Here is a 17,753-nt window from a genome sequence, read left to right on the forward strand (position 1 = left end):
CACGCCCTGCGCAGAGCTAGGGGGCGGAGCCCTGGGTGGGAAGGAGGGGCTTTAGAGTTACACAGATGGCTCCGCCCCCGGGGCGTGGCTAGTGGCTTCGCTATTCTAGCGGGTATTAACTGCTACCTCCTGGAGTTGTCAGCGGCCCTGCTCCCAAGAGAGGTTTTAGTCCCGTTAGGAAAGAGTTCGTGTTCCTTCGGGCCTTTCTCCCCACGCCCTTGGCTAAGGCATCATGTTTACAAATCTTAAAGCGGAACCTGCTTTGGTCTCTGGCAATGCCAGAGCCGGGTGATTGGCACTGGTGGCTTTCCCCCGCGCCCCTTCGCTGTTTGGGTCGTGAAGTGCTGCAAAGGCCAGGGCAAGCCAGTGCTGGGGGCACACCTCCTGCCATCCGCCGCAGCCTCCATTGCCCGTCCATGTTTTCCTCTTCCCTGACTTGGCTGTTTTTCAACTCTCCTCTGATCAGGTCCCGGATCCCCCTTCCCCTCCCCTCCCTGGGAATTTAGTGCAGACCTATGAAAGGATTTTCCTTATGGCCACACAATCACGTCCTCAAACGTTGGAGGAAAGAGAGAAAGCACACAGTGGGGGCTTCCTCTACCCTCGCTCTGGGCACTGAGTTGTATGTGTGCATTTTTAGTGGGCCTCTCTCCTTGCTGGACTTCACCCAGTGAGGGTGACCATGGTGTTTATTTTGCTCACTGCTGTATCCCCAGTTCCTGCACAAGGTAGGACCCCTGTAAATATCTGCTGAGGATTGAAAGGAGATTTTTCTGTTTTTACAGCTGGGAAGCAGACGTCTCCCCTTCCAGCTGGAACCTGGAACCCCACTGAGCATTAAGGCAGATGGAATGCACGTGACCTCCCTCCAAAATAAGTGGAGCGAAACCCCTCAGGGCTGCCCTTCCGGACCCACAGGAGACAGACACCAGACGGCTGGCAATAGAGGAGCCTTTAATGAGAGATGAGCTGCAGGGCGGGCCTGCTGCTTGGCGCCCTGGGTGTGTGGGGGAGTGTGAGGTGGTAGCCGGGTGTAGGGGCAGGTCTGGGGGGACGGAGCGGTAGGGCGCTGCCCTCTGGGGCTGTCTGCTCAACTGTTCTCCCAGAAGAAGTTGTTACAGGCCACTGTGAGAGCAGCCACCAGCACCACGTACTCCTGGAAGTCCACCTCCCCGTCTCCGTCCTCGTCCAGTTCCTTCATCACCTTGTCCACGGCATCTGCATCCTTCTGGGCCTGTGGAGGGGGGAGAGAGCGGGAGAGGTGTCCAGCACCGAGTCCAGGGCCAGAGGGTGGTGACGGAGAAGAACGGGGTGGAGATGAGCAAGCGGGAGAGCTACGGCTAACTGGGTCTCCTCGGCTGCCCTTCTCCAAACCCTTCAAACACTGGTGGGCTCCTGCTGCCCACAGAATGCATCCTTAACCTGGCAGAGTTAATGGTGTGTCAGTCTTTCCCTTCCAGACTGCGGAAGCCTTATTACCGATGAGTCTATGTAGGGCTTAGCACTTAACAGGTGATCTATAAACCAGGCGTTTTGACTTCACCCGGGCGTGGGGGAGCCTGGGAAAACCCAGAAGAGAAGCACGAGAGAGGAGAGAGATGGCTGGGCTGAGGTGAGGCGGGGTGGAGAGAGAGACCACAGGGAGGTGCCCACTCCCTTCACCCCTCGCCCACCCCGCCCCGGACGCCCACTCCATGCTCACGTCCAGGAAGCCGGAGAGCTCCGTCTGCAGCAGCTCCTTCAGTTCTTTCTTGCTCAGCTTGTACTTGTCCCCCTCCTTGCCCGAGTGGGCGTGGAACACATTGATGAGGGTCTCCATTGCCGTCTCCAGCTCAGAGCCCATTGTGGCAGTGCACCTACCCCCCAGGCCCCCCAGAGCGAGGCAGTGAGCTGGGGACCAGGTCTAGGGTGTCTGGGGTTTGGGTGAGGGAAGCCTTCAGGCCTGGCCTTGGTCCCACAGCTCAGAACAGCTGTGAGATTGGAGTCCTGTTGCCTCTTATCTTTCTCTGAACTTGTACCTTGCAGGGAGACCCTGACACCTAAATTATCAGACCTGTGCTCTGTAGCCGAGCCAGAGAGCCAGGTTGGGGCATAGAGACACAGCCGCTGGCGCTGGTGGGCTCCAGAGGCCTGCAGTGGACACTCGCAATGGCTCCTGGCCGCCTGGACAGAGGCTGCTGAGGGTGGGGCAGGCAGGATGGTCACAGGACCAGTCTGGCTTCCTCTGGCTCCGTTTTCTATTTTTACCCTGGACCTTGCCTGCTGAGTGCAGCTAAGCTCTTCTGTGGGGGGTGGTGGGCTGGGGTCTCCTCTAAAGCCTACTCTGCCACCACCCTTAGTGTTTGGTAGTCTCTTTGGTACTTGGGTGGTACCTGATGGCAGGAGTGGCAGCCGGCTCGGGGGCCCCCAGGCCTCTTGGGCAGGGAGTCTCACTGCTTCCCAGCCACCTGTCAGCAGCTGGGCCCCCTTTGGTCCTTCAGCTCATTCTCCTGAACAGAGTCCTTGGGGCTTCTCTGGGGCACACTTCCCACGATCTCCAGGCTGTTTCCTCTGACTTCTCTGTAAAACCATCCCACCTCGGGGATGGGCGATGGGATGGGAAGGGAAGGAGGAATGTGCAGGCCTTTGCCCAGGCTCCAGGGCTCCCAGGGAGGGGAAGAGGAGACCTGGAGGCCAGCCTGACTGATGGGGGGCAGTGGGGCAGGGGCTTGGCACTAGTATGTTGGGAGAGGGAACGGGCTGAGTGCATGAGGTCTTTTGAGTTCAGGAGGCCTGGGGGAGAGCAGGAGAGTGGAGGGGTCTGTTGGGGAGAGGAGGGTGCCAAGCCAGGTGGCCCAAGGGGCAGCTCAGATGTCTCAGCTCAAATGTCGCCATCCTTCCCTGGTCCTGGGGGACTGGACCATGAATGGGCCCTGATCAGATGACACCCCAGTTCCTCAATGGGGCCCTTGTGAGTGTCACCTGAACTCTGGACATGAGAAGTGGTTGTCACAGAGACACAGGGGAGATGGAACCCAAGCCGGGGCTGATGGAGGGGATAAAAGGGTGCCCCAGGGAGGGAGGCCGCTGGCTCAGTTACCAGCGCCATCCAGGAGGGGCCTAGGATTTTATGTGGGGGTGGTTCTGAGAGGGCCTCAGGTCAGGGCAGATGGGAAAACTTGAGAGGAAAGAAATGGGGGGAAAGAGGCTGAGAAAGGGAAGGGAGGGGGGTCATGGTACCCGAGGACCTCTCTTCCTGATGTCACATGGGCTGTGCTCTGCCACCTCCAGACCTCCCTGGGCTTTGAGCTGGCAAGGTCGGTGGGGGTGGCAGAAGCTGAGCTGGCTGGAAGGGAGGCAGCGACACACCTGTTCTGCTTTCCTCTTCTAAGCCCTGGGGAGCAAGACCCCCTGCTGAGGCCCCTCCCCATGGGGGACTGAGGGAGCCTTGGAAGGGGGCCCAAGGGCTGTGGGAGGCGGGGCCCTGGAATCTCAGTGGCACAGTCCCCCCTTGGCTTCCTCACTCATTGGGCTCCCAGCCCCCACCACCTCCCAAACCTCATCTCCCCCAGATCCCAAACCCTGACCAACCTCTCCCAGACCCACAGTGCACCACAGTGCCATAGGCCATGGGCTCTTGGAGCCCCTCTGAAGCCCCCTGCCCCCAGGTGGGCCAGGCCAGAAACCCAGCCCGCGGTGGGGCGGGATACTCACAGTCAGCCTGAAGTGGGAGCAGGTTCCAGCCAGAGGGCCAAGGCTGCAAATGTGGCTTCCGAACTGTGCGGGACCTGTCTTCAGCCGGCCTTCCTCCGCCCACCCTGCCCGCCGGCTCCACCCCTTCACGGACAGACACCTCGGGGGCAAGGGGCCAGGAACGGACACAGGCGCCCTCTGTCTCCCGGGCTAGAACAGGCTGCCCTGTGTCTCTTCCCTGCGGCGGCTGCCGCCACCCCCCTCTCTGCTCTCTTGCTGGGCACAGGAGGAAGCAGGCGGGAAAAGACCTGCAGCGGGACCACTGCCCTGTTTCAGCGCCAGCTCAGCTGTGCAGCTCCTGAGGCTGCTGGGACCGGCGGAGGGCAGATTCTGCCGAGGGGGTCTCAGCCTAGGCGCCTCCACCGGAGTCTCCCTGAGCGGACCCCTTAATAAGCAGTTCAGTCTTGGGAGCCTCTTTGAGGGGTTTCAGCAGAGACCCCGCTGAGAGCTTTCAATCTGAGGACACCCCAACGGGGGCTATCTCAGCCTGGACTCCGTCTGTTCGTGGGCGTCTCAGCCTGGGCTGCCCCGACGGAGGCCTTGGGCTGCAGGGTCCTCGGTGGGGTTCCCGTGCTGGGCGCCCCATCGGCAGTCACCTCCTCTACCCTCCCCCACCCGACGTACACACTGCGGGATAGACACTGGGGTGTGGTGCAGCGCCCCCAGCCCCGGGAAGGAAAAGCCTCGTTAAGACCCCGGCTAAGCCGGGACCATCCAGGCAGCTCCGGGCAGCGCCCCCCAGCGGGGGCAGGTGGGGCTGGGGGCGAGCCGGGCCCCGGGCCCGAGTGCACGGGGGCGGGAGGCGTGATTGGGCGGTCCTCGGAAACTTGACCCAGTCGGTTGGGGAGTGGCTCTCGCCTCCTCCCCCCCGGCGTTATAAACCTCAGCCCTGCGCTGTCGCTCGCCGCCGCACCCAATCTCTTGGTCCCGGTGAGTTGCATCCCCCCCCAAGCCTTGCGGGGAGCCTGGGGAGTCTGTTTTCTTCCTGGACTCCTAGCTCCCTCCCCCGGAGCCAGGTCAGGCAGGGATTCAGGAAGTGGCTTGGGGAGAACCAGCTTCGTCTCCGCAGGAGTGTGTGTGTGTGTATGTGTGTTGTGTCTGGTTGTGGTGATGTGGGGGTGTGGTGGACCGAAGGGGGAGGGAAGAGCTGCGTGTCCCCTTCCTCTGGCCCTCCCCTGCCCGCCCGGGGCTGTGAGCGCCGGTGCCAAGCCCTCCCTGGGCAGGGAGTCCGCTGTCACTGGAAGGCTCTGCCCCTGAGGAAAGGGAGGATGGGGAGCAGAGAAGATGGGGCTGACCGCGCTGAGCCGGCCCTGACCACAGCTGGACGTGTGCCAGACCCTGGGCTTCTCTGTGGGGAAGAGCACCCACCCCCAGCGTTAGCAAGCTTTGGCTTGAGGCTTTCAGGCTGGGCAAGATCAGGAGGGACAGAAAACCCACAAAATGGCCCCCAGACTCAGAGGACTCCAAAGAAGGACCCCAGACTGAAAAGCTCCTCCCAGATGGAGGGGTCTCCGTAGTGAGTTGCCAAGACACAGGCGCTTTATCTTTTTTGTTTGTTTGAAAGGCAGAGAGAGCCCGTGGGCCCATCTGCTGGTTCACTCCCCAGATGCCCACAGCAGAGAGAGGTCTGGGCCAGGCTGAAGCCAAGAACTGGGAACTGCATCTGGGTCTCCCACTTGGGTGGCAAGAGCCAAGTGCTTGTGCCCTCACCTGCTGCCTTCCAAGGGAGCGCATTAGAGGGAAGCTGGAATTGGAAGCAGAGCTGGGACTCGAACCCAGGCACTCCCATATCAAATGTGGGCATGCCAAAGAGTTGTTTCTTCTTCTTCTTCTTCTTCTTCTTCTTCTTCTTCTTCTTCTTCTTCTTCTTCTTCTTCTTCTTCTTCTTCCTCTTCCTCTTCCTCTTCCTCTTCCTCTTCCTCTTCCTCTTCCTCTCCTCCTTCCTCTTCTTCTTCTCCTTCTTCTTCTCCTCATTCTTCTCCTCCTCCTTCTCCTTCTTTTTTTTTTTTTCTTAAGATTTATTTATTGGGGCTGGCGCTGTGGCACAGTGGGTTAAAGCCCCAGCCTGCAGCGCTGGCATCCCATATGGGCACTGGTTTGAGTCCCGCTGCTCCTCTTCCAATCCAGCTCTCTGCTATGGCCTGGGAAAGCAGGAAAAGATAGCCTAGGTCCTTGGGCCCCTGCACCCATGTGGGAGACCTGGCAGAAGCTCCTGGCTCCTGGCTTCGGATCAGCTCAGCTCCGGCCGTTGCGGCCAACTGGGTTCACTCATTTGGGGAGTGAACCAGCGGAATGCTCTACCTCTCTCTGTAACTCTGCCTTTCAAATAAATAAAATAATTCTTTTTAAAAAAGATTAATTTATTTGAGCAGCAGAGTTACACACAGAGAAGGAGAGGCAAAGAGAGAGAGAGGTCTTCCATTCCGCTGGTTCACTCCCCAAATGACCACAATGGCCAGAGCTGAGCTGATCTGAAGCCAGGAGCCAGGAGCTTCTTCAGGGTCTCCCACATGGGTGCAGGGGCCCAAGCACTTGGGCCATCTTCTACTGCTTTCCCAGGCCGTAGCAGACAGCTGGATCAGAAGTGGAGCAGCTGGGACTAGAACTGTGCCCATATGGGATGCAGGCACTGCAAGCAGCAGCTTTACCTGCTATGCCACAGCGCCGGCTCTCCCCCTCACCTTTAATAAAAAGATTTATTTATTTATTGAAAGGCAGTTACAGGGAGGCAGAGGCACAGAGAGAGACAGAGAGAAAGAAATTTTCCATCCACTGGTTCATTCCCCAGCGGCTGGGGCTGAACCAGGCTGGGGCTGAACCAAGATGAAGCCAAGAGCCAGGAACTTCTTCTGGGTCTCCCAGGGAGGTAGCAGGGGCCCAAGCAGGTGGGCCACCTTCCACTATTTTCCCAGGCCATAGCAGAGAGCTGGATCAGAAGTGGAGTAGCTGGGATGCTGATGCTGCAGGGTTAATCCATTGAACCACAGCGCCAGCAGTGCCAGCCCCCTAAACAGTATCTTAACTACTGTGCCAGACGCCTGCCCTGGGCATGGGCATTTAAAAAATATCTCCAGACACAGAAGAAGGGGCTTCCGGAGCTGACCCCCACCTCCACCTAGACTCCCAGACTGTTGCCTGGCCTCCTGCCGCAGGCTCAGCTCCGTCCCTCCCTGTCCCCATCATGCGCCCTGCAGGCAGAGGCCTGAGGTGGCAGATCTCTGTGGCTTGCTCCTGGGCCCCAGGGCTCCCTGACTCATCCCTTCTGCTGCTTCCCGGTCCTGCAGGTCAGCCACGTGACATTGTCAGCTGCAAACCCACCGGGCGTGATGGCAGCCGAGCCACTGACGGAGCTGGAGGCGGCCATCGAGACGGTGGTCAACACCTTCTTCACGTTTGCAGGGAAGGAGGGCCGGAAGGGCAGCCTCAGTGTCAATGAGTTTAAGGAACTGGTCACCCAGCAGTTGCCTCACCTGCTCAAGGTAGGCGGAGGCCTCTGGGACTAGACCGTGTGAGCCGGGCATGGTGGCGAAGCGGTGTTGCCAGGTTCCATGGTGTGACCACAAGACTGCAGGTGTAGATGAGATGCTCCGGGTCTTCTTGCCTGGGGTATGTGTGTGTGTGTGTGTGTGTGTGTGTGTATGTGTGTGTGTGACTGTGGCAGTGGGTACTGGGCTTCACGCTCTCCCACCAGATGACGCTGTTGGGTTCTCTGTCTGTCTGCTCTGTGCCTTCCTGGTCTCGTTTTCCTACACAGGACTGGACCCAGAGCTGGCTCCCAGGAGGCTCATAGACCACAGAGCTGGCAGGAGGCCGAGAGACTCGGGCCCGGGGTGGGCAGGGGCTTGTCCAGTGTTAAAGCTCAGTCACCTTTCTGGAGTCACAGGCTCTGTGTGCAGGGATGGGGTGGGGTGGGGTGCAAGGAGCACCAGTAACACTGCCCCTCCCCACTGCCCCCCGTGGGAATCTCCTTCCTTGGTGTTCAACAGGCCCACTCCTCCTCCTGCCCATGGGGGGGCGCAGGATTTAAATTTCTTTCTTTTCTCTCTCTCGCTCTTTTAAAGATTTATGTATTCATTTGAGAGTCTGAGGCAGAGAGAGAGAGAGAGAGAGAGAGAGGTCTTCCACCTGCTGGTTCACTCCCCAAATAGCCACAGTGGCTGGCGAGGGGCCCAGCAAAGCCATGAGCCAGGAGCCTCCTCTGGGTTTTCCACATGGGTGCAGGGGTTCAAGGACTTGTGTCATCTTTCACTGCTTTCTCAGGTACATTAGCAGGGAGCTGGATCAGAAGTGGAGCATTTGGGACTCAGACCGCTGGCTGTATGGGATGCTGGTGCTGCAGGTGGTGACTTTACCCGATACACCACAGCTCTGGCCTCTGGGATTTAAATTCTATCAAGTTTGGGTTTGCATATCATTCTAGGCTAGCAGTTTTCTTCACAGCCTCTCTGAGAATTCTCAGGCACATAGAAGTGTGGGAATATGGATTTTTTTTCTTTTTCTTTTTTGTTTTATTTGACAGGTAGAGTCATAGACAGTGAGAGGGAGAGACAGAGAGAGAGGTCTTCCTTCCGGGGCTCATGGTTATAATCACTTGCTCAGCTCCCTTGATTCTGCCTCTGAGTTGTCTGGCAGACTCTCAACCCTGGTTAAACCACACATTTTGCCCACATTAACTTGCTGCCTAAATCCACCATTCTGAGAGCAGGTGTTCAGTTTAGGGGTTAAGATGCTTGTGTCTGGGCCGGCGCTGTGGGGTAGCAGGTTAAGCTTCCACCTGTGCCACTGGCATCCCATATGGGCACTGGTTTTAGCCCCAACTGCTCTGCTTCTGATCTAGCTCTTTGCTATGGCCTGGGAAAGCAGTAGGAGATGGCCCAAGTGCTTGGGCCCCTGTACCTGTGTGGGAGCCCTGGAAGAAGTTCCTGACTCCTGGCCTGGGATTTGCCCAGCTCCAGCCGTTGTGGCCATTTGGGGGAGTGAACCAGCAATGAAGACCTCTCTGTCTTTCCCTCTCTGTCTGTAACTCTGCCTCTCAAATAAATAAATAAATAAATGAATCTTTTAACAAATAAACTCCTGGCTTCAGCCTAACCCAGTGTAGCCATCTGGGGAATGAGCCAGTGTGTGGAAGATTTCTCTCTCTGTCTCTGTCTCTCCTTCTGTCTATAGCTCTGCCTTTCAAAAAAAAAAAAAAAAAAAGTGGGTTAGACATCCATGTGTCCCACATTGAAGTGCCTGGTTTAATTCTTGGTTCTGACTCCGAGTTCTTCCTAACACTGACCCTGGAGGGCAGTGGTGATGGTTCTAGTGTTGGGGTTCCTGCTGTCTTCATGGGAAACCTGGATTGCTGTCCAGCTCCTGGATCCTAACCCTGCCCAGCCTGGCCATTGTGGGCATCTGGGGAGTGAAGCAGTGGATGGAAAAATCTCTCCCTCTCTCTGTCTTCCGCCTTTCAAATAAATAAATAAATAAATACATCTTTGGAAAGAAATAAATGTGTAACCACGGACTCCAAGGGGACCTGGCCCGTGCCTGGCAGTTCTGCCACAGTTCCCCGTGTTCCTGCTCTTTCGGGTGGGTATTTCACAGCTTCTGCCTCATTTCGCATCATCCCTCTCACTGAGAAGATAGGAGCCACCAGGAAGCTTCTCCGTGCCCCACCTCTCTCCCAAACCCACCAGCCATCAACCGGTGCCTTCCCTTCCTTCCTGTTACTCCACATCTGTCTCCGCCCCAGGACCAGTCCCTCCAGCTGAGGCCTGGGCCCCCTCCTCTCCCTTCCACTGGAAGACTTCCCTCTCACCACCCTTCCCCTCTTTGCTGGATCCTTCAGATCAGCTTACCAGAGAGCCTGCTGTGACAGCTCCTTCGGAAAAACAAAGGCAAAAGAAAGCCTGCCCGACCCTGTGATGCATCTCAGCTCTCCTGGACAGCAGAGCTCCTCAGAGACAATGAGGGCCATTTACACTCCGCATCTGCTCTTGGCCCAGGCTGCCTGTCCCCCTGGGCTTTGCTGGCCTTGGGCTTCCTTTGATTCAGATTTCTGCTCACTCGGCAAATCCTCAGTGTGGTCTTCCTTCACCCCGGCATCACAAAGATGGCTTGCGCACTTTCCCCTTGCTTTACTGCTCTTTGGGAACACACCCATCGCAACTTGACCTCAGGGTGTTTGCCCACTGTGTCACCACCAGCGCTTGCAATAGGGTCTGTGGCTAGTAGGTACTCAGTAAAATGTGAATACAGTGCTTCAGTCCTGTTTGCTGCACCAGGTACTACAGACCCGGGGAGGGGGGGGTGCTTATCAACAGCAGAAAAACATTCCTCCCAGCTCTGGGGGCTGCAGGTGTGAGGCCAGGGCACCAGCACCCACGGCTTCTGGCAGGCACCCATCCTCTCTGGGTATAGTCTTCTTGCGCTGTCCTCACTTGGGGGCAAGGACCAGAGAGCTCTGTGGGGTCTCTCTTATGAGGCCACTGGTCCCATTTATGTGGGCTCCACCCTCCTGACCAAAAGCTCTGCCCATTTGGAGGCTAGGATTTCAACAGGAGTTGGGGTGGGGCAGCAAAAACATTTGGTTAACGAAGGGTGAATAAAATTGTAAAAAGAGAAAAGGAAAAAAATTGAGTAAATGAATAGTTTTTAAATATAAAGATTTATTTATTTACTTGAAAGAGTTACACAGAGAGAGAAGGAGAGGCAGATAGAGAGAGAGAGAGAGAGAGAGGTTCATTTCCCAGCAGGCCGCAATGGCTAGAGCTGGGCCAATCCGAAGCCAGGAACCAGGAGCTTCTAAGGGTCTCCTACTTGGGTACAGGGGCCCAAGGACTTCGACCATCTTCCACTGCTTTCCCAGGCCATAGCAGAGAGCTGGATCGGAAGTGGAGCAGCCAAGACTTGAACCGGTGCCCATCTGGGATGCTGGCACTGCAGGTGGCAGCTTTACATGCTGCACCACAGTGCCAGCCCCATGAATATATTTTTTTAATTAATTAATTTATTTTTTTGACAGGCAGAGTGGACAGTGAGAGAGACAGAGAGAAAGGTCTTCCTTTGCCGTTGGTTCACCCTCCAATGGCCGCCGCAGCCGGCGCGCTGCGGCCGGCGCACCGCGCTGATCTGATGGCAGGAGCCAGGAGCCAGGTGCTTTTCCTGGTCTCCCATGGGGTGCAGGGCCCAAGCACCTGGGCCATCCTCCACTGCACTCCCTGGCCACAGCAGAGGGCTGGCCTGGAAGAGGGGCAACCGGGACAGAATCCGGCGCCCCGACTGGGACTAGAACCCGGTGTGCCGGCGCCGCTAGGCAGAGGATTAGCCTAGTGAGCCGCGGCGCCGGCCCATGAATATATTTTTTAAGAGACATTTATTTGAAAAAATTACAGATAGAGGGAGGGAAGGAGGGAAGGAGAGAGAGATCTTGCATCTACTGGTTCACTCCCCAGATGGCTGCAATGGCCAAGGCTGGGCAAGGCTGAAGCCAGGAGTTTCATCCAGGTCTCCCATGTGGGTGTAGGGGCTCTAGCACTTGGACCATCTTCTGCTGCTTTCCTAGGCCATAGCAGAGAGCTGGATTGGAAGTGGAGCAGCTGGGTATCAAACTGGTGCCCACATGGGATGCTGGCACTGCGGTGGTGGCTTTAGCCTCTATACCACAGTGCTGGCCCCTACTACAAGTAGCTTTTTAAAGAATGTAACAATGTATGTGGGATACTTTTCCCTTAAAAATGAATGACTGTATTCTGTTTGATAGGTTAAAGCAAGTTCATATAACCAGTCTTCTGTCTGATGAACACTGTATCCATTTTTTTCCCTTTTTGCAAATATCCTGTTTGTATATTTTTGCACACTTGGAGGAAATTTACTATTATAGGATAAATGCCTGGCAGTAGAAATATTAAGTCAATAGGCAATATATTAAATATTTTTAGTTAAATATTTATTTAGTTAGTTGAAAGGCAGAGTTAGAAAGAAAAAGAGAAAGATCTGTTTGCTGGTTCACTCTTCAAATGGCTGTAATGGTAGGAGCTGGGCCAGGCTGAAGCCAGGAGCCAGAAGCTTCTTGCAGGTCTCCCATGTGAGTGCAGGAGCCCAAGCACTTGGGCCATCTTCTGCTGCTTTCCCAGGCCACAGCAGAGAGCTGGATTGGTAGTACAGCAGGTGGGACTCCAACCAGAACCCACATGGGAGGCTGGCATCCCAAACAGTGGCTTTACCAACTATGCCACAGCGTCAGGCCCCTCAAGTTCATTTTAAATTTTTATGGATTTTACCCATTTTTCTCCCATTGAGGTTGTGCCAGTTTACAAAGCCGCCCACCGTGCATGTGAATGCCTGGGTCCTTGCCCAGAGTGGGTGTTGTCAAACTTGTAATTGGCCAATGTCATAGGTGAAATTGCTATCTTTTTCTGATTTACAGTTCTTCAATTCTTTTTTTTTTTTTTTTAAGGGAAAGGCTTTATTGGGGAAAACTCAGCAGACCGGAGGGAAGGGGCGAAGAGGGAGAAGGAGAGCAAGAGAGAAAGAGGAGAGAGAAGAGAGAGCAGAGTGAGAGAGAAGAGGAGGCTAGAGAGAGGAGAGACAAGAGGAGGAGAGGAGAGCAGGCAAGAGGAGCCAAGAGAACAGTTCTTCAATTCTGAGTCAAAGCAAACATTAAATTATTTTAAAAATTGTTGATTTATTACACAGAGAGAGTGAGACATAGAAGCAGGCACTCTAAAATGAGATGCAGTGTCCTAACTGGTATCTCAGCTGCCAGGCCAAGTGCAGTTCCCCTAAAAGAATTTCTGATGGGCCGGCGCTGTGGCTCACTTGGCTAATCCTCTGCCTGTGGCGCAGGCACCCAGGGCTCTAGTTCCAGTTGGGGTGCCAGATTCTGTCCCGGTTGCTCCTCTTCCAGTCCAGCTCTCTGCTGTGGCCCGGGAAGGCAGTGGAGGATGGCCCAAGTACTTGGGCCCTGCACCCGCATGGGAGACCAGGAGGAAGCACCTGGCTCCTGGCTTTGGATTGGCGAAGCGCGCCGGCTGTAGCGGCCATTTAGGGGGTGGTCCAACGGAAGGAAGACCTTTCTCTCTGTCTCTCTCTGTCTCTCTCTGTCTCTGTCTCTGTCTCTCTCTCTCTCTCTCTCACTAACTCTGCCTGTCAAAAAAAAAAAATAATTTCTGATGGATATTTATGTTGCTTATTCTGTCCACTGCATCTTTTTTCCTTTGATCAAACGTTTTTCATATTGGTTCACTAGAATTCTTTTTCAAATGGAGAAATGAACTTTCTGCTTAGTACATGTGGTGCAAATGTTTTTGCTTTGGCCTTTGACTTTGTTTTTGATAGTTTTTGCCATCTAAAATGTAAAACAATTTAAAGAATTTATTTAGCTATTTGAAAGGCAGAGAGAGAGATCTTCCACCTGCTGGTTTATTTCCCAGATGCCTGTAACAGCCTCAACTGGGCCAGGCTGAAGCCAAGAGCCCAGGACTTCCACATGGTTGATGGGGATTCAGGTATTTGGGCTGCCACCTGCTGCCTCCAAGGTGTGCATTAGGGGTATAGCTGGTTAAGCCACCACTTAGGAGTGTCAGTTTGAGGTCTGACATCGTCACTTCTGATCTAGCTTCTTGCTAATGTGTCCTGAGAAGACAGGAGATGATGGCCCAAGTGCTTGGGTCCCTGCCATCCACATGGGAGACCTGGTTAGAGTTTCTGGCTCTTGGCTTCAGCTTGGCCCAGCTCTGACTTTTGTGGGCTTTGGGAAATGAATCAGCAGATAGAAATGCATTCTCTCTCTCTCTCTCTCTCTCTCTCTCTCTCCAGGGCTCTGCCTTTCAGGTAGATGAATTAATAAATACATAAATAAACATTGAATATCTATATAGTGTGAAAAAGGAATCCTGTAGATATTTTAAGTGGGATTATATATTTTAGGAAAGTTGACATCTTTATACGATTGAGTCCTTTTCTTTAAGACAAAGGCATGTTTCTGTTTATTCAAATTTTCTTTCTTTTTCTTTAATGATTTATCTGTTTGTTTGAAAGACTGAGTGACAGAGAGAGTGAGTGAGATATCTTCCATCTGCTGGTTTACTCCCCAATGGCTGCAGCAGCTGGGGCTGGTCCAGGCTGAAACCAGGAGCCAGGAACTCTATCGTGGTCTCCCACAGGGGTTCCAGGGGCCCAAGTTCTTGAGCCATCATTCACTGCCTTCCCAGGAGTATTAGCAGGGAGCTGGGTCAGAAGCAGAGCAGCTGGGACTCCAAACAGCACTTTGATATGGGATGTGGGTGCTCAAAGCAGCAGCTTAACCTGCTGCGCCACAATGCCGGCCCCTATTCAAGTTCTTTATAGCCCTGTGGTGTAATACGAAGTATATTTGGTCTTTGTTCAGCTCCTGTCTCAGCTTCTAAAAGCTTTGGCGTGTCCTGAGTGCCAGGAGGGTCTCTGTTGCTGTTCATCCTGAGCCGCCTTTAATCCCACCTGCGTGTTTGCTGGCGCCAGGGCTCAGGCTGGAGTCCCGAAGCCTCAGGATGGGGCTGGTAACCAGCAGCACCAGGCAGTAGAGGTTAGCTCTTGGCTGGGGTTGGTGCTGAGGTGAAGCTCTGTAACATTGCCCGAACTGCTGGATTTGGTGGGTTTCTGGGCTGCTGGCACACCCAGAAGGGACCGGAAGCTGTATGGCACTTCCCCTGTGCCTTGTCTTCCGCTGGTTGCCTCTCAGTGTCCCCTGTGATACGGGTCCCATGCAGTAAATGGCATAAACAAGCATTTCCCCACTGCTGTGAGCCAGCCTTGCGAAGGTGGAGCCCTGAGGAGGAGAGGGGTCACAGCCTGCAGCTGGGGCCTGGTGTCCGCAGTGGGGACGTCTTGAGGAACAGTGCTTGAAGCCTGCGGGGTTCGTGTCGGGGGTGAGGGGTGGAATGTCAGAACCGTGCTGGATTTCAGGACCCCCAGTTGGCAGCTACTGGAGACTTGCTGGGGCGGGAAGTCACTCGGGGTTCTGCAGGTGTTAAGAGTGTTCTGTGTTGGGGCCCATGTTGTGGGTAGCGCATTAAGCTGCCACCTGTGACTCTGGCATCCCATGTGGGCCTAGGCTCGAATCCCAGCTGCTCCACTTCCAATCCAGTGGATGAAGATCTCCAGCTGTTCCTTTATCTCTGTTCCTTTCTCTCTTTCAAATAAATAAATAAATCTTTTTAAAAGATACATTTATTTATTTGAAAGGCAGAGTTATAGAGAGGCAGAGGCAGAGTGAGAGGTCGTCCATCCTCTGGTTCACTCCCCAAATGGCCACAACTGCCAGAGCTGCGCCAATCTGAAGCCAGGAGCTTCTTCTGGGTCTCCCACATGGGTGCAGGGGCCCAAGCACTTGGGCCATCTTCTACTACTTTCCCAGGCCATAGCAGAGAGCTGGATCGGAAGTGGAGCAGCTGGGACTGAAATTGGCATCCAAATGGGATGCCAGCACTGCAGGTGGTGACTTTACCTGCAGTGCCACAGCACTGGCCTCAATAAATATATCTTAAAAAAAAAAAAAAAAGCATTCTGTGCTGAGTGTGAATGGAGAGAAACAAACTGCACTTGTTTCTTTACAACCCCTTTGCAGGTCTTTTATTCAGTGAGGCTGGGTCTCTACATTTATGCCCAAGTACTTCATATATTATTTATGTATTTGAGAGGCAGAGAGTTCACTCCTCAAATGCTGCAGTGTACCCCCAGCGGGGGACAAGACTGGGAGCAGGGACTTCAGTCCAGGTCTCCCACGTGGATGGCAGGGACTCGATCACTTGAGCTATCACCTGCTGCCTCCCAGGGTTTGTGTTAGCAGGAATGCTGGACCCAGGAGCGGAGCTGGGACCGGAACCCAGCAACTTCCTGGTGTGGGGCCCCATTGTCTTAACTGCTAGGCCGAACACTTGCTCCCCACTTTCTAAAGCAATTTTAAATGGAATCTTTCTCATTATATGGTCTAACTGGCTAACATTCTTTTACTAAAAGCTATTGATTTTTGTGTACAAATATTGTAACCACACATCTGATGATTTATATTAGTTTTTTGTCGGGGAGGGTTTAGAAATACAGACTATTGAATGAGAGCGCTGAGTCAGACGGTCCGGTTCAAAGAATGCAGGTCCCAGGGTCTGGTTTGCTGTCTTCGGTTGGTTATTTAACCTTTCTGAGCCTCCGTTTTCTTTGCTGTAAAATGGACTCATTGCAGTACCATTTGCATTCGATTGGTGGCGCATTTATTCAAGCCCATATTAACTGAGCGCCAACTGTGTCCTGTCGCTGACCTAGCCTTCGGGTTGTGGTGGTGAACAACCGTGTGTGTGTGTGTGTGTGTGTGTGTGTGCATGCCGGGCGTTCTCCCAGGCGTTGGGATTACAGTGCTCATGGAGCCTTTCCTTCTGGTGGGTTGTGAGGACCAAATGAAATTGAGTGCATCATGTGGCATAGAGCCTGGGATCATGCAATTGGGAGTGGTTACGCCAGCCGTCCTTGCCTTCACTGACAGTCGCTTGCTTATAGTATCCTATTTTATTTTATTTTATTTTATTTTAAAAAAGATTTATTTATGGCTGGCGCCGCGGCTCACTAGGCTAATCCTCCGCCTAGCGGCGCCGGCACACCGGGTTCTAGTCCCGGTCGGGGCGCCGGATTCTGTCCCGGTTGCCCCTCTTCCAGGCCAGCCCTCTGCTGTGGCCAGGGAGTGCAGTGGAGGATGGCCCAGGTGCCTGGGCTCTGCACCCCATGGGAGACCAGGAAAAAGCACCTGGCTCCTGGCTCCTGCCATCGGAACAGCGCGGTGCGCCGGCCGCAGCACGCCGGCCGCGGCGGCCATTGGAGGGTGAACCAACGGCAAAGGAAGACCTTTCTCTCTGTCTCTCTCTCTCACTGTCCACTCTGCCTGTCAAAAAAAAAAAAGATTTATTTATTTATTTGAAAGGCAGAGTTTGAGAGAGAGAGAGAGAGAGAGAGAGAGAGAGAAAGGGAGAGAGAGGGGGAGAGACAGAGACGGAAGTTTCCCATCTGCTTGTTCGCTTCCCTAATGCCAGCAACAGCAGGAACTGGGACAGGATGAAGCCCAGAGCAAGAGACTCAACCCAGGTCTCCCGTGTGGGTGGCAGGGACCTAACTGAGCCATTGCCTGCTACCTCCCACGGTGCACATTAGCTGGAAGCTGCAGTTGGGAGCCAAACCAGGACTGGAACCCAGGTACTCTGATCCAAGTGATGCCTCAGCCACTCGGCCAAACGCTCGCCCCCGAGCTAACCCCGCCCTTCCTTTTGGTGTCTCCTCAGGATGTGGGCTCCCTGGATGAGAAGATGAAGAGCTTGGATGTGAACCAGGACTCGGAGCTCAAGTTCAGCGAGTACTGGAGACTGATTGGGGAGCTGGCGAAGGAAATGAGGAAGGAGAAGGCTCTGGAGATCCGGAAGAAGTAGAGCTGGCTGTCCGGGACGGGCGTGGGCAGGCAGGACCTCGATGCCCCCAATAAAGCTTCTCCCTTGGAACACACCCCACCCTGATGTCTTCTCTTGAGACCAGGGGGTGGGAAAGCTCTGCCTGGACCCCAGGCTGGGTTTGAAAACGATGAGCTCACGTCCTGCAGCATCTTGCACATAGTAGGTGTTCAGTAAATAAATGGTTGATGAATGAATACATGAGAAGTAGAGACAGACCTGGGGCAGTGATGTGGCTCCTGCCCTGCAAGGGGCCTCTGGGTGTCAACCACACAGGCTTGGCTCCCTCTTTCCTGGTTCCTGGGGTTTTTCCACTGGGTGCTAATGATAGCGGCAGTGTTAAACCCTTGACCCGTGGTATTTTAGTTAATTCTGTGAGCCCTTTGAGGTGAGTACCATTTTTAAGTCTGGTTTTACAGATGAGGAAACAAACAAAAATGAGAAATAGATTTTCGAGAGGTCACAAAGACAGGACTGGGTGGACCTGGGCTGACATGCCAGAGCCCCGGAGCCGGGATTCCCTGGGAGCCTCTCCCCCCCCGCCCCGCCCCCAGAGCAGTGGGCAGAGAGGCG

The 17,753-nt window shown here is 54.4% G+C and overlaps 3 protein-coding genes across 4 annotated transcripts in view; 2 read left to right on the forward strand and 1 right to left on the reverse strand.

The window, feature by feature from the left end:
• Positions 1–17,753, forward strand: part of S100A3 (S100 calcium binding protein A3) — a 166,256-nt gene that overhangs the window by 86,576 nt on the left and 61,927 nt on the right. The window lies entirely within an intron of this gene.
• Positions 938–4,551, reverse strand: S100A1 (S100 calcium binding protein A1). 2 transcript variants are annotated; one of them, XM_070077698.1, is made up of 4 exons: positions 3,694–4,430; positions 3,220–3,373; positions 1,703–1,856; positions 938–1,234 (listed from the first exon to the last, which is right to left on the reverse strand). In XM_070077698.1, the coding sequence occupies exons 3-4, from the start codon at positions 1,841–1,843 to the stop codon at positions 1,091–1,093; spliced, it is 285 nt and encodes a 94-aa protein (XP_069933799.1). In that variant the 5' UTR covers positions 1,844–1,856; positions 3,220–3,373; positions 3,694–4,430; the 3' UTR covers positions 938–1,090. The 2 variants fall into 2 exon arrangements, with proteins under 2 accessions (XP_069933799.1, XP_008262621.1); XM_008264399.4 differs by lacking the exon at positions 3,220–3,373 and having other exon boundaries at positions 3,694–4,551.
• S100A13 (S100 calcium binding protein A13) lies at positions 4,531–17,235 on the forward strand. The gene is made up of 3 exons (XM_002715504.4): positions 4,531–4,662; positions 7,017–7,211; positions 17,019–17,235. Exons 2-3 carry the CDS (start codon positions 7,059–7,061, stop codon positions 17,160–17,162), a joined length of 297 nt encoding a protein of 98 aa, XP_002715550.1. The 5' UTR covers positions 4,531–4,662; positions 7,017–7,058; the 3' UTR covers positions 17,163–17,235.

This window comes from Oryctolagus cuniculus, chromosome 7 (genome assembly GCF_964237555.1).
Source record: "Oryctolagus cuniculus chromosome 7, mOryCun1.1, whole genome shotgun sequence".
NCBI lineage: Eukaryota > Metazoa > Chordata > Mammalia > Lagomorpha > Leporidae > Oryctolagus > Oryctolagus cuniculus.

Excerpts from the sequence above, each read along its gene's own strand:
- S100A1 (XM_008264399.4), bottom strand. The coding sequence starts at position 1,843 with ATGGGCTCTGAGCTGGAGACGGCAATGGAGACCCTCATCAATGTGTTC. Across the intron at positions 1,235-1,702 it reads AGCTCTCCGGCTTCCTGGAC|GCCCAGAAGGATGCAGATGC; the intron begins GTGAGCATGGAG and ends CCCCCTCCACAG.
- S100A13 (XM_002715504.4), top strand. The coding sequence starts at position 7,059 with ATGGCAGCCGAGCCACTGACGGAGCTGGAGGCGGCCATCGAGACGGTG. Across the intron at positions 7,212-17,018 it reads AGTTGCCTCACCTGCTCAAG|GATGTGGGCTCCCTGGATGA; the intron begins GTAGGCGGAGGC and ends GTGTCTCCTCAG.